At 37.6% G+C, this 15,262-nt stretch overlaps 4 protein-coding genes and 1 long non-coding RNA gene across 6 annotated transcripts; 3 read left to right on the top strand and 2 right to left on the bottom strand.

The window, feature by feature from the left end:
- Positions 1-529: 529 nt before the first annotated feature.
- On the bottom strand, positions 530-4,005 carry LOC116925958 (ADAM 17-like protease). The gene is given in 13 exon segments (XM_032932727.2): positions 530-1,008; positions 1,075-1,239; positions 1,313-1,563; positions 1,637-1,949; positions 2,010-2,245; positions 2,345-2,483; positions 2,556-2,762; positions 2,830-3,035; positions 3,101-3,278; positions 3,344-3,465; positions 3,524-3,614; positions 3,616-3,767; positions 3,844-4,005. Coding segments are annotated over 13 exon segments (2,253 nt in total). The 5' UTR covers positions 3,902-4,005; the 3' UTR covers positions 530-873.
- A 602-nt stretch (positions 4,006-4,607) lies between these two features.
- LOC123467062 lies at positions 4,608-13,077 on the top strand. Its single transcript, XR_006641600.1, has 3 exons — positions 4,608-4,921; positions 4,982-5,151; positions 13,054-13,077. It is a non-coding gene; the product is annotated as an uncharacterized LOC123467062 (long non-coding RNA).
- Positions 5,607-8,643, bottom strand: LOC123467057. The gene is made up of 6 exons (XM_045167134.1): positions 8,347-8,643; positions 8,092-8,273; positions 7,878-8,017; positions 7,510-7,807; positions 7,204-7,448; positions 5,607-7,110 (listed from the first exon to the last, which is right to left on the bottom strand). The coding sequence occupies exons 2-6, from the start codon at positions 8,253-8,255 to the stop codon at positions 5,627-5,629; spliced, it is 2,331 nt and encodes a 776-aa protein (XP_045023069.1). The 5' UTR covers positions 8,256-8,273; positions 8,347-8,643; the 3' UTR covers positions 5,607-5,626.
- LOC123467060 lies at positions 8,897-12,731 on the top strand. 2 transcript variants are annotated; one of them, XM_045167137.1, is made up of 10 exons: positions 8,897-9,386; positions 10,356-10,566; positions 10,627-11,178; positions 11,240-11,317; positions 11,380-11,451; positions 11,534-11,763; positions 11,822-11,996; positions 12,067-12,260; positions 12,323-12,484; positions 12,549-12,731. In XM_045167137.1, the coding sequence occupies exons 1-8, from the start codon at positions 9,372-9,374 to the stop codon at positions 12,246-12,248; spliced, it is 1,515 nt and encodes a 504-aa protein (XP_045023072.1). In that variant the 5' UTR covers positions 8,897-9,371; the 3' UTR covers positions 12,249-12,260; positions 12,323-12,484; positions 12,549-12,731. The 2 variants fall into 2 exon arrangements, with proteins under 2 accessions (XP_045023072.1, XP_045023071.1); XM_045167136.1 differs by having other exon boundaries at positions 11,377-11,451.
- Positions 13,078-13,310: 233 nt separating the features above from the next.
- On the top strand, positions 13,311-14,601 carry LOC116935280. Its single transcript, XM_045167138.1, has 5 exons — positions 13,311-13,631; positions 13,697-13,801; positions 13,860-14,015; positions 14,091-14,246; positions 14,313-14,601. Exons 1-5 carry the CDS (start codon positions 13,475-13,477, stop codon positions 14,549-14,551), a joined length of 813 nt encoding a protein of 270 aa, XP_045023073.1. The 5' UTR covers positions 13,311-13,474; the 3' UTR covers positions 14,552-14,601.
- Positions 14,602-15,262: the final 661 nt, after the last annotated feature.

Below are 15,262 nucleotides of genomic sequence, written 5' to 3'. Positions count from 1 at the left end.
ATTTTATCCCTAACTAGATCATCCGCGCCGCATGCAAAAAGCTCTGCCGCATAGCTATCTGCAATTTCAAAAATTTGTTTACTGCTTACTCGCCCAAATTACGTAGAAAAATGTTGATTGTTATGCAGTGCTCGCCAAATTTAAGTCTCTCCACTACAGATTTACAACAGTAATTGTCTATGCGTGATGGTTAACGTTTTTACCAGTGAATTCGGGATAAAAAAATAATTGCCGGGAATTATTTACTAATGACTTCTGACAGAATTCGAACATGGATTAGTCGCGTCACATAGTGCAAGCTTTACGGTAAATTTGCCTGCGACTGTAAGATAGTGTCTTTGCGCGCCTAAAATGAAAAAAATATCGTTGTTAATTTACTTGTACTCTTTTTACAACATTATTCTATTCTTTTAAACTTTAGCAGTGATATATGCACTGTTTTGTCGCGCAATGAATCAAAGGTAATGTCATATGTACTAGGCACAAATTTACAGTTCTCGGCATATCGTTCAACATCGAAATATATATGTCTCAGAAAGAATTAACATTTATTCAGTGTTTTGCGTACACAAATGGTGAGTCACTTACACAAAACCCTTTACGTGACTAGAAACAAAACAGACAAAAGTCATGTAAATCATAGCAAAAAAGTGCAGACACAAGTACGAATGAATGGAATAAAGGAGGCTTGTCAATTCGCCCCCTCTAACTGGCAATCGATTGAGAAAATGTAAACCTCGTGTCGTTCAAATGGATTTTTAATTTAGAAATACAAGTAAATAAATAAGGGTTAAAGAAGATTGTAAAGCTTGTACAATATACGAAAAATTGAATCGGATCGCAATTCAAAACGGGCAGTAAAACCTGTCTTCCCTAACGTTGTTGCTGTGAAGGCCGAAGACGGGCGTGTATGATCCGACGGGTTCCATTTTCTGAGGGATGGATCAGCTCACCGGATCTCAGCCAGGCTTCCTCTGTCTCTAACTGTCGCTTACGTTTGCGATCAACCTTAACAATAAAAAATAAATTTCTAGTTACGTTTCGAACGCGTGCTAGCAGCTCTGTCTAGCTTACCCAGCTGATAAGACAGGATGCTGGTATCCACAAGAGAGTCGATACAATTAACACGGCTCCAACTAAATTGTCTTTTAGCATTGATAAAACGCGGTTAATGCTTAGTTCTTCAACGATATCCCAAAATCGTTCCACTATATCTTGAACAGTTTTTTCACAGATCCCCTATCCAACGGAAGTAAATTAAAATAATAGCAAAATTACAAATATAATTAGGCTGTCTTAGGTAGATACTTACGCTATTGCAGAACCCATGAACGCATGGTGTGCCGTCAGGCAAAATATCGTAGGGCTCAAACGGAAAGCAAGTATCATTGAGGTGATAGCGGCAGCAACGCTTGCATGCGTCTGCGACAGTATCACACATGCACGACTGATAGTTCTGTGTTTCACAGAATGGCAAGCAAGTTCCGTTACGACATTGACCCTTTTCTAAGCATTCGGTACCATCTGGTTGTGGTGCCGATGCTGGACACTCAGAACTGGTACCTGGCAATTGAAGAATAGACAAGCGTGAATCAATAGCTCAACGTCAATGCTACAAAACGGAAGATCCCTATACCTGTGCACTTAGCCTCTTGTTCACAAGTGGCTCTTTGAGCTTCACGACATTTTTGCCCGGCTGGCATTAACATGCAATTTTTACAACAAGGAGAGTTTTTATCGCTACAAACAGCACCCTGGTTGCGACGCAAGTTGCAAAACTTATCGCAGCAACTGTCGTTATCCTCAGAACCCAATAATCCAGCATCACATTCCTCTTTTCCTTCAACGCGTAAATTGCCACAGAACGATTCTTCAGGTTCAGTAAAGCAACGGCCAGCTTTTGCAAGCAGAACAGCCCGTATAGATCTCAAAGAACAAGGCGAAAATTTCTTGAGCAACGAGAATGAGGTGAATTATTGATCAACCGAAGTACGTACAAAGATTTTTACCTTATTGTTCACGTCATAGCCCGAAACTGAATATGTGTACATTAAGTAGGAACCACCTTGAGAAGCAGGAGGGCTGCATTCGGGCAAATCTGGGTCATGTTCAGAACCCCAATTGTGACCTAGCTCGTGAGCTGTTACTAAATCCGCTTCTCTTGTTACTACTCTTTGGCCATAATGATTACGCGAAGAGCTAAGTCCAGAGTTCAAGTAGAGTGTATAGCCACTTTTGAAGTATTCTTGTAGAGATTAAATGAAACATATAATGGTAAAATAAAATAAAACAAATAGATAAACACAAGAATAACAAACATATCTAAAATATTTTAAGTTTTTACCTGGCGTGCAGATCCCGCCCACTGAATTGCGCCTAGGACTTCCTACATATGCCAAACCTAATATGCCTCCCTCAAATTTGATGTCTGTGAATAAGTGAGCTAGACAATAGTCTTTATGGCTATATTCTCGGCTGAAAACCTATTTTCAAACAAAAAGGAAAAATATTGAATAATAACAGCAGAACGAAGCTTTGCCAAGAAACTGAATTACCTCAAGGAGGGTGCGAACATCCCAAGTCGGTTTTTCCATATTGTAGTGAAGCTCACTTTCCCTAACTCGCGTAGCTTCTGTATGCACCACGATCTTCTTGATCACGAATCCTAACCCGGACAACACCGGAGAATCACTTTCATTTTCATTGCCGTCTCGCCATATTGTGGCTGCATAAAGGGCGTGAACTCGATCCACCAGACTGATCTGTAATATGGTAAGAATTGATTTAAATTGAAAATTTGTAATACTTATTAACGAAAGCTTATCACACCAAATAGTTTATGGTCGTTTTGGTAGATCCCCCACCCATTTCACGGAAAAAGCGGTAGTCGGCAACCAACAGCAGAGGGCAACGAGTTTTAGCTGCACTAAAACCGTAAGGATCCGGTGGCCCAACACCAGCTTGTCGTTTGTTACGACCATTATTATTTTCCGCTTCCATTATCATTACTTGCTCTGACGCATGCACTGCCTCTTCTGAATAGAAAGTACCAAATGAAAATTATATTGCTATAACAAGAGTTCTATAACAGTTAGCATGCCTGTAGCATTTCCTTCTTCTTGAACAGATGCACATGTTCTAGCAAAAGAGTGATTTTTTTCAGCAGAGTTTGACATCCAAAAGTTCCACTTTGGGGGTTCATTATCAAATATAACATCAGAGCCTCTGTACACTATCATTGATTCTTGATTTGGCTCTGGAAGATGTCTCCAAGATGGCTAAAAAAAGTGGTAATGATCAATAAATTTTATGTTGCCAATGGAAATAGCATTTAGGACAATACTTCAACATGAAAAGAATCTTCTTTTGTAACAATTGAAGCAGTTAAGAGTCCATTTTCTATGTGTGCATTTACATGAGAACGTGTTTCACCAAATACTCTGCCTTGGTAGAATCCAGTCTCCCCTAGTAATGTATGGCAATAAATTAAATTCTAAATAGCTATGTTAATATTTAGATAAACCTCCAAGGATTGGTTTCTCAACTCCATCACCATCAACTGCATATGACTGAAAATTGTGATGCAATATGCCTTTACTTGGATGAAGGATCAAAGCGGAAATCTTTTCCAAGTGCAGAGAAAGAAAGTTCTTTTATTGAATTGTAGGGATGGGAGCTTTCCTTTATTCCACGCTTTACTACTGAATGTCCAAGTTGTGAGGAATGCAATGTGTCGTAATGTTTCAGACTTGGAACTGATGAGAACGCTTCAAATGCAGTAACAAAAATAATTGTGATTGTTTACAAAGCTTAACCATGGAAATAACTTATATATTCACTCACCATTTGCAGTTTGAATCCAAATTGTTAGGAAAATTTTAAGTTTGAATTGGAGCTCCATTTTTCCGAAAAGATCTTTGTTACATCGTCCAGGCGGAGCTAGAAAACAGCAGGACTAGATAAATGTCAGACAGTACAGAGTACAGCTGACAATGTCAAGCTTTAAATGTCATCTAGCCTTTTCCCACGCGATACTTTCTTCTACCGCTAGGTGCCATGGTTTGGAAATTTGGATGTAAAATTTCCCGAAGGGATCTAGGGCGAGGCATTTTACCCACTACCCGTTAAACCGCACCGACCTGCCCGAAAAATGGCTAACCGGTTTACCATTCGAGTAATTATTTTTTAAGCAATTATTTTACAAAAATGGATAGAGATTATCAAGAGCTATCCATTTCGGCAATTTTTATAAATTTTTAACCAATTGTTTTCCCGATTATGATTTTTATTGGGGCAGGAAATTCCCTGAGACCCGTCAAACCACACCGACCTACACAAAAAATAGCCAATCGGTTTACTACTCAAGTAGATCCTTTTAAAGCGATAATTTAACAGAAATGGATACGTCTTGATGAGGGCTATCCATTTCTGTAAAATTTGTCTATTCCATATTTATATTTTTCTGGATAACGTTAAGTTATCCCTGAGTGTAAATATTAATATAGACCTTATTAGTATCCATAAGTATGGGTCAAGCCGACCCCCTAGCGGCGCGTTGCAGTGTGAAGGGGTGCCGTGAACAGCCGCTTTTTACAACTTGATCTCAGCCAACGCGACGAAACGGTAGGACGAATGTGACCATCAATTCGTTGCACCGTTTCGTCGCGTCTTCTAGACACCGCTACGCGTGCTGCCCCCAATGGCACCATTTTTAATCTTTGGCACTGTCAATAGCAGACTCTTTTTCAACGATTTGAAAAAACTTTCCCGGCGATTCAAAATTGGGAAAGCAAGTTAAAACATTAAGTTTAACACGTTCAAAACAAAATCAACTTCAAAGGCATTGTTTAAGGGGGTTGAGACATTAACACATTATTACCAATTAACTGAAGCTTTGGAACTAGCTCAATCATCGTAAAAGGTATGTATGTAAAAATACTTGATATTTCAAATGTTACCGTCAGCTAAAATGTCACGATAGTTTAATTAAATCATTTAGGAATGATCGAAGAGAATGATGTGAGGATGGAAGATGAATTTTATGATGATGACATGGAGCATGATGTGATTGAAACTGGAGAGATCCTTTCACAACAAAAGTACAAATCAAATAGCATTGTGGTTGGGCAAAAGTTCCCTAATTACATAAAAGTATGAAGCAAGCAATTCCCTACTAGCACAAGTCTTCCATAGGACGTCCATAGAACGTCCGGCCGTCCAAACTAGGTCCGTCCATTTTCCGGCAGCTGCGGACATCCCATTGACCGTCTATTTTGATCCATTTTATTGGAAGTCAAAGTAAATACATCCAATGGCTGTCAAGCCTTGGATTTACTTGTGTCCCAGTAAAATGGATCAAAATTTGCCGTCCGTAGGATGTCCGGAACTGCCGGAAAATGGACAGACCTCGTTTAGAAAGTCAGACGTTTTACGGACATTCTATGGATGTCCATATATACATATATGTACGGATGTCCACATATATATTGCGATACATTTTGATTACAAGCGCAGCATTACACAATTGTTGTAGTGTTTTCTACAAACTTGAACCAACAAAAATAAGACCAACAGATGAGAAAATAATAAAAAAAAAATAAAAAAAATAAGACAAACGCAAATTTTATTAGAAAAGGCAGTGGTTTACAAGGGGGCAAGTAAAATAGGAACCATTATTGGGTATGGCAACTGGAATTTTAAATGCTTTACACTTAATTGATGTAATTGGAATACATTCAAGATTACGAGACAAGTTAGAAACTAGTAATTCATTTAAAGAAGAAGATGGTAAGGGATAGGTATACATATCTTCCTTCTTCATGAACCGCCTTCCGATTACATGAACTCTTTCGTGATGTTTAATGAAATTATCAATTACAAACACGTCATTTTCATTGTCAAGGAACACACAATTGTTACCCAAAGACGTTGATAGAACAGATTTTTTAAAACGCAGAACTTTGTATTGTTCTGCACCGGCAAATTCGGGTAAAATGGGACCGGTGTAATGGATGTCATCAAGTTTATATTGTCCAGCAATATTGGAGCTTGAATACCCTACAAGAATTTCTCCTTTTTTTCTATTAGCATTATCAATTTCTTCCAATCGTCGGACAATTTGTTGTAAGGGCCTACCACTTCTCCGCAGCAAATTTTTCATCTTTTGGAGTTTATTTTCAAACGGAAAGGAGCTGAAATCATCTAAACATCCATGCTTACGAACATCGTTCGCCAAATGGATTAAGCTGTGGACGTTAAAGGTTACAAATTTAGCGCCATATAGTTTCCCTGAATTAGTTACGTAAAGCCTCAACAGAGACTCCGCGTAGGTCGCATAAATAAGGCACATATCGCGGTTGACCAAAATTTTGATTGCCACATGGAGCAGCATCATATGGTTGTATCTTTCCTCATTCAAATGTGGTTTGTAAGCAACTGGGCAAATGTATAGGAGATCTAAGCGCATCTCCGTGGCTTTCCAACGAGGTAATTCAAGAAGTGATCGTGGAGTTCTAGGAAAATCGCTAGGAATATATACACCAATTCCTATTAAAAAAGCAGAAATTTCCCTACTGGTTTGCACAGAAAATCTGAGATGGTCAAACTTTCCAAAAACCCACTCCTTCAATTCCTTTTTTCTAACTCCTATGCAAACTAAATGCATGTAGTCCAACACGACATCACCGATTACATCCTGCAGTAGTTCTTCCATAATTGATTTCTTGCCATCCTTGTTATGATGCTTAAGTTGTGCGCGTGTACGAAATGACTCGTCTGTTCGAAGCGGGGCATCTAGTTCTGAGTATGTTACTCTACCCGCAGTTTTTGCCTGACTAGAACTAGTTATAATGTTTTCTACCCATGTACCTCTTGTGGTACATTTTCTGCAACCGTAATATGCGTTGTGAGTGGCGATGTTCATGACGAATGTTGTGGCAGGGGTGTCGCAGCAAATTCCCGTAAGGAACACTTCGACTTTTTTCCCACGGAATTCTAATCCCGTAGCCCGAAGTCGAAGAATGTCGTCTCTGAAACGGGCTAAATATTGATTGCTGTCAGCTGGTTTCTTTGCACCGTGATAAATCCCACCAACTACAATTTCATCCCATCCTAATGTATCATATATGCAAAAAAAATTACATATATATTATAACTGTTTTATTAACACGAAAAAAAAAATTACATCCACAACCAATAACTAACCTAGAACTTTAATAAGAATAGGCCAAAAGTCGCTTAAGCTGCTTTTGGATAATGGGATTCCATCTATGTTTATGAGAATGTACAGTACATCTGGCAATTCTTTTCCATGTTCCGCCATCGCAGAAAGGATATTCAATAGGGCAGCTGCAATATCGAAGTGCTGGTATTTCCCTGGTGGCATGTCAATTAATTGAATTTTTCCTCTTCTGGAGGACAATAGCGTTCTTGAATCAATAGGTAGAAACCTATTAAAATAATAAAATTAATTGACATGCCACCAGTAAAATACTATCACTTCGATATTACGTTAGCTTAGCATCATTATGTAGTCTTTTCAATAAATTGTTAACGTGGCATCGAGGTATGTTGCATTCCACAACCCATTGCACTATGCTTTGCTTGACATCATTTTGAAATTCCTCGGTATCGGGTGATACATCGTCATCATCTCCGTTTTCGGCATTTTCATCGCTGAGTGGCCAGTCGAAAGAATCATCATCAAATTCCTCCTCCAAATCACTACCACAATCATCAGAATCACTTGAAATAACATATTCCATCTCATCATCCGAATTTGGTTCCTCATTTGAAAAATTTGTAATATCTGTAAGATATTCAATATATTAGCTTCGTAATTGAGTTGAAATATTGTTAGTGAATAAAGATATAATTACTCAAAGAAGATCCCAAATTGAAGAGCGGATTTGTTGACAATGTTGAAGGCAGCAGTGAATCTATGTTGAGGTTGTTAGCTTGTGGGGAGGTTAACGGCACTTGAATACCAGCAGTTTCCACTTGTGTGTAACCAGACTGTCTGTGAAGTAAGAAATTAGTAACGATAATCTTCAACAACATTGAACGTATATGCTATCATCTGTTTACACTTACCCGCCTACAATATTTACTTCTTCCATTTTTGCATCATTTACAAATTGATTGAAGGCCAAATTTAACCTTCGGCGTTTTTGCCGAGGGCCAACAACATCCATAGTTTTACGTACTTTGCCATTTCTTTCTGATGGTTGACTCCACATAATAACCTTACTTAACATAATACCACACTGTATTGCCTGGTTCATGATAACAGAATGATAAATATAGATAACTGGTATGCTTTAAATTAGTTAGTTTAGAACCACATACTTCACTGACTCTACAGATGATGGCTTTTCTGTGCTCAGTTCAATACACATTGATTGGCAATTGTTCTTTTGATGGCTGCTGTTTGAGACACTTGTGTCAACATTTATATTATTATTAACCAGAAGTTCTAAAACAATTTGTGAAGATCTTGTTGTACAGGCTGCTTTTTCCAATTCAATAATAACAACAACTGTAATAACTGTAAAGGTAAAATTGCCTTATATCCTTTGTCTTTCTCGCTTTGGCAAATACAACATGAAGAATGGCCGACTGCATTGTACTACCGTTACTACATCGTTGCCTCTTAAGCCAATAGCAATCATATTTTTCAAAAACTTTATAAATTATTTACAATTATTATTAAAGACTAAACTTAAAAACTCCCAGTAATATTTAAAGCATCTTTAATGTATAATAACTATATAAATAATGATAGTTATTGTAAAATATATTTTCAAAGCAGAAAACAATTAACCGGTGTTTAGGGACTTACTGTTGAAGAAGAAAGAAAGGCAGCACTGATTCCATATTTTCGCATGCGGTTTTCTGAAATTCAGCCAGTCGGTTTTTAGATCTCGTTGTGGTAGGGTATATAGTGTGTGGTGTCTGGAATTTTTTTATTGAATAGACCACTGTGCGTAGTTTTCCACCCATCGGATTTTTTATTGTGTTTGCCGTTCCTGCTCTGCTGCCCGCACGCTTCTTCTGCCCAGCTGCCCGCGTGCTTTTCCTGCCCAGCTGCCCGCGTGCTTTTCCTGCCCAGCTGCCCACGTGCTTTTTCTGTCCAGCTGCCCGCGTGCTTTTCCTGTCCAGCTGCCCGCGTGCTTTTCCTGTCCAGCTGCCCGCGTGCTTTTCCTGTCCAGCTGCCCACGAGCTGATCCTGCCCAGCTGGCTGCTCGCTGATCCTGCCCAGTTGTCCACGTGCTGTTCCTGCTCAGCTGCCCGCACGCTTTTCCTGTCCAGCTTCCCGCGTGCTGTTCCTACCCAGCTGCCCACGCTGTTCCTGCTGAAGCGCCCTTGGTGAAATGGATTCGCAAATTGTAAGTAAATTGTTCATGTAACTAGTGCTGGGCCGATCCCAGACACAGTGTATCGGGCTCGGAACGGATAGGCAACGGTTCGAGTGCTGACACTGTCTATTTAAGTTTAAGGGCATTGAGACTCGTCACCTCAATGGGCACAGGCATCGGGATTGGTTTCACAGTGTCGTCGTGAAACCAATTGTCTGGCCCAGGTCAGTGGACCTTCAGTTAGATAGATATCCTAGTCGGGACATAGGTCGACTAGGATTAGAAATATTTTAGAATTATTTATATTTAAGAATAGGTAATTTGTTACCCGTTTGTCTCCATTTTTCATTTGCGTACTTTCCATAATGTTCAAGTGTTAATTTTTTTAATTAAGTAACACTCGTTTTCGTTCTGCGATTCCGTCCTTTTTTCTTTTAGGGATTTTTCGTTACGCTCTTCGACGTCGGCGAGCTTAACTGATTAGTTTGGCTGATTTTATATTTTCTTTGGATTACTTTAGCAACGGAGTTAACCTTTTCAATCTTTTTTTCTTTTCCATTTGAAGGGCCGATTCCTTTTTTGGTAATCGCCTTTTCATGTACTTTTGAAAAGAATTTTTTTACTTTGGAGTCCGCGAGGTTCACTGATTAGCTAAGCTAATTTTTTTTTTTTTTTTTTTTTTTTTTTATTTTTTTGTTCTTTTGAATATTTTTCCAACCGGAGTTTACCTTTTTAATCTATTTTATTTTTTCTTTTCCGTTTGAATTCCCGATTCCTTTTTTTGCAATCGTCTTTTTATGTTCTACTTTTGCAATTATTTCATTCCGTCGCCACATTTTTTATCTCGCAATTGGCGCGTGTTAAATTAAATAAATTTAATCTCCATCAATCTTCATCGTGATGGCGTCATCAATTTAAGTAAATTTAGCGTCCTGTATTCCAGTGAATAATGCATTAAATAATCAATTATACAAAGTAACGAGAATGTTATATTTGCAGGGCTTAACCGGAAAATTTTTTATTGTCGATTTAATTGATGGAAACAATCATCGCCATGTTACTGTTGTGCCAGACATTTGGATCTTCCAGGCTGATGACAATTCTTCAAAATGTTGGTATCCTAAAATTTCTGGGCACATTTCATCAAAGAAACGTGAAGTACCAAAACCATGTTGGTATGTTTATCCTTGTATCGTCAGAAAGGAATATGGTATAACAATTTACAGTTTCATATTGTATGGTTTTTCAAATTTTGTTTACATTTCATCAGATTCATATGAATCTGCTCGTTCACAGGAACACATTGCTTCAATTCAATCAGACATTAATACTGAGGGTGAAGATGATGCCAGTCAACCTAACACGTCATTGGGAAAAGGAAAGAGACACAAGAGGCCGAATAAAAGATTCTTGCCTTCAAGTGATGATGAAAGCGTTGGTGTATATGGACCCACCCAGCCAGAAACAATTGTGATTCCAACAATTCCAGTTAGCTTATTAAGGAATTCTGTTGATGGTGGTGTTCCTGCTGTGCGCCCAACAGCACCACTTGCAGTTCAGCGGAGATGCAATAATTCTGTTGATGACCCTGGTGTATCTGGGCCCACTCATACAGAAGCAATTGTGATTCCAATGGTTCCAGTTAGCCTATTAAGGAATTCTGTTGGTGGTGTTCCTGCTGCACTGCCAATGACACCTTTTGAAGTTCAGCAAAGTTGCAGTAACTCTTTTGAGGAAGTCTCGCAGCATATGAGAGGGGAAATTACTGTTAATTCTACGGATGACAATTCACCAGTTTCCTACAACAACTTGTATTCACAAGGTCAGTATTTACAAATTTTTTTATCACAATGGTAATCTGTACTTACTTTAATTTGTATTAGAAATGCCCTATTCCGGCACGATTGGAAATCAGCGGATGAGTGTTGCGGTACCGAATCAATCAAACATCTTGAGCGAAGGTAGCATGTTTAGTTTGTTGGTATGTTTTTTAAAATAAATGTTTAAATCCTCTGTTTAGTAGAAATGCCCAACGGTAGTACGCGTAATGTTTTTTTGGGAAATCAGAGGAATCAATCAAACACCTTGACTGACGGTAATTTGTTGACTTCATTTTAAGCTTTCGTCGTTAATGTCTACTTTCAAACGTACATTCTTTCATTTATTTAAACTTTAAGGTTCTGTAGCATTGATTGGGAAGTTGGTAAGAGAAGTCCTTAAACTACAGGAATTTATTTCAAACATGATGGCGAAACTCGTCGTTATGGAATCAAAGATGGAAAGCCATCGACAGCCAGTAGCAGAAACACTAGCTAATCCAGAGTTTCTTCTAGAACCTCTGCAAGAAATGGAAGAAATACAAGCTTTGGAGGAATCTTTACGTGACCCGGATCTTTATTTTCAGTTGGTAAGTTAAAACAAATATATTTCATTGCTTCTTTAATAACCACGTTTTGTCTAATTAGGTTGGGATGATTCGTTCCTTGGGAGGAGCATCCATTAGAGATGCCTTGAAACGTGCCTGGTATAGGGTTTTCTCCATAAAGGTGATGGCTTCCGTTAATTGGGAGGGTAAGATAAAAAAGGGATCACTTCAAAAGCAGGGTCTAAAGCAGTCCATTGTTACCAAAGCCGTGTTTGGTAAGTTTTGTGTTTAATTTTTAGAATATTCCCTTCAATACTTCTTTAAAAAAATATTATTTCTTGTTAGATGGTGTGCGAACGACATCCCGCAAATCCAATAACTTCGAATTGGAAACAGAAACAAAGAAGATAATGAAAGGAATGCCAGAGAAGTATCGAAAACGATGTGCGACTGAAAAGTTGATATCGAATGAATATGAAACTGACAGCACCTTAAACCGTCCTGGCACTTCCGCGGACAGTGAGTAGAGTATGTTAAAGGTAAATGTCTCAAATTTCCCTTCAGCCTTCAACAATTTTTATCTGTTTTTATTTTGTTTTAGAGCTCTTGAACGACAGTGAGAGAGAATCAACTCCCATTGGTCGGCAACAATTGAGAATTACCGTATAATTTAAGAATTCAACCTGGAGTACTCGGAGAAACCCTCCAATTTTAAAGTGTTAATCAAGATTAACAAAGAGGGACAATTTCAGTCTCAATCAAGGTATGATTTACATTTAAAAAATATAATTTTCTATATTGAGATCTGTGTTTTCTTTCCATCACAGACACTTTGCAATAAAGCTCAACCTGGATGGAATAATCTTGAAGAGACGAGTGCCGATTTAAGCAATTAGTTTCGCGTTTCGTCCATCAACTAAGGATCCGACTGCAGCCTAGAAATTTAGATGTTGTTTGTTTTCAATCATGTACTGTGTCAAGTTCTTAATCAATAAAAATCATTTAAAACATTTCTTTGCTCTATTAATATTCAAATTTATTGGTTGGTATGAATTTCCAAAACAAGTACATTTACGGAACAATTTTTGATACGGTAATGGACCAGGGGAAAACATCCAACGGATGTTCTTATTTGGACGACAATCGGAGGCCACGTTTGGATGTCCATCGGAGAGGACATTTTGACGTCAAAAAACATCAAAAATAACATCCGCTACGGATATCCAGCCCGAACGGAGCGGACGGCTTTGAAACGTCCTATGGACGTACGGGTGCTAGTAGGGAAGTATTGTACATTTATATTTGATACGATAACCATAAATTATTTTTCAGGAACAAATGGCTGAAAGGACTAAATGGAGTAAAGAGAAAAAGAGAGAACTGAGAAATGGTCCTAGCACAAAAAGATCCAGAATGAGAAATTTACAGAATCAGGTTAGTACTAATTATGAACAAAGTTACTCATGAATTTTTTATTTAATTATTTAGCTATCCTCTAACACTCAGTATCAATGACGATTCATTATTTCATTCTAAATTAGATGGCGACTATGGCCCGAGAAAACGAGTGCCAATTTCTCTGCCTTTTAATGAGTAAAAATGACGTAGAGTATTCGTCAAACATCATTGTGGAGGGATCGTTTGCCAAAAAATTTGAGGAGCGGATAGAATTTCGTGATAATTTTTAATTTTTTTCCCTTTGATCTTTGATCTCAAGGGATTCCTTTACCATAATGCTGAAAAGGAAAGGAAGATGGTACATATGCTGACCAAACGATTATATACGGCTAGGAAACAGATCCCAAAACTACATGGAAAGCTTGAAACTATGTTAAACGATCGGAAATTGGCCATAGTCGATCTACCTAGCATACGAGAAAAACTCGAAACTCAAGCGAGACTTGTAGGAGGTAAGATACATACCAATTTCATTCGCGTTTATTCATACTTCTCAAATTATACATTCGTTTTTTAGAACCAAGGTTGACAAACAAATGGCCTTTGGAGAATTTACAAAGAGAATTAGAGGGTATCTGTGTGGTTATGAGAAACTTGCGTGAGCGGGAGATGCGTTTTGCTGGTATGTAGAATAATTTGATTGATTTCTTAACAATATTACTCTGTATGATATTTTTCAGATGGTTGCAAAGCAAGGACTGTTTTTCGTAGGAAATTGACTCATCTAAAAGAAAGAGCCTGTGACCTTATCAAACTCATCAATGGAAGAAGTCAATGGAACATAACTGAGGAACATCGGATATCTGGCATTTTCCCCTGGCAGACCTCTGGATACAGTGAGAACTTATTGTTTTCAAAAAAATATTTTTGTTTATTCATTATTAAACAGCTCGTTTTTTGTTGTCTCGAAGCATCCGTCGCTGAAGACTTTCAACTAGTTGACACATGGGAGCTACATAAGAGATTCCAAGAAGAAGAATTTCAAACGAAGCGGGAAATGGTTTCATTCATTTCTAGAACGTGCGAAGGATTAAAGATTTTAGAAAGTGACATCGAAAAACTTTCAAGTTAGTTAAGCGAATTTTCCCAGTTTTTAAACGCAAAAAATTAACATATCTTTTTTTTCACCTTAGACGAGCACAACAAACTGTCTCAAGGAAAAATCATTCTAAAGAACGCTGAAATCAAGCGTTTAAAACTGATGTTAAACGATGCCCTTTTTTCCTTTGACGTGGAGTTTGAATTTGATGAAGATGCGTTGCTGGAAATGGAATATGAAGAGGAAGACATTGCCTTAGAACGAATATTCGACGAAGAAGAATTAAATGATACACACGATCATTACGATATTGACGACAGTATGTCTGAATAATTTTTTTAACGATTTGCCTTGTATGTATCGAGAAAGGTTTAAATACAACGTCGAACCATTATTTTAAAATTCAAACTCTGGCTTCAACATAAATAGGGCTAGAGCTTTTTTGCTATCAGTTTACTATATTCTATAAATGTCATAGAACTATATACATGATTTTTAGCTACATTTTAGGTAATCTATTGGCTAGAAGAGAAGAAACTAAATAAATCTACAAAAAAAACCTAAAATTAATAAACTGAATAAGCCGTAATAAAGAGATAAAATTGCAATAATGATCAAATAATAATCACAGTAAGGGTCATAAAAAGTTATATAGTTGAGAAAGAAAAAAAAAGGAATAAAGCGATGTCTTAACACCGTGTTTTCCGCCCCAGTTACTTATTCGATCTTGCCGTGTTTCCACCGAGAAAAAAATTTGTTATTAACTTTTTGGCAATTTTTTTGTTTTAAGAAATACAACTTTCAATTCTTCGGAAATGGATTACTCGATTTTTTTAATTTTTTTTTACGTATAGAACAACCGATTCCTCCTTTATCATCAATAGTTACGAATTATTTAAGATTTGTTTTAAAAACGGAGTTTTAGTCATGGCGACGAAAAAAGCTAAAAACGGTTAACTTTGGAACTTTCGTTTGGGGCCGTTAAAGATTCAAATACAAATTTCATTGCTGCTTAACTATTGTTTGATATTTCAAGCATGTTTT

The sequence above is a fragment of the Daphnia magna genome, unplaced genomic scaffold (assembly GCF_020631705.1).
Source record: "Daphnia magna isolate NIES unplaced genomic scaffold, ASM2063170v1.1 Dm_contigs141, whole genome shotgun sequence".
NCBI lineage: Eukaryota > Metazoa > Arthropoda > Branchiopoda > Diplostraca > Daphniidae > Daphnia > Daphnia magna.
The sequence above is the reverse complement of the archived record's forward strand: the minus strand, read 5'-3'. Positions and strand labels throughout refer to the sequence as shown.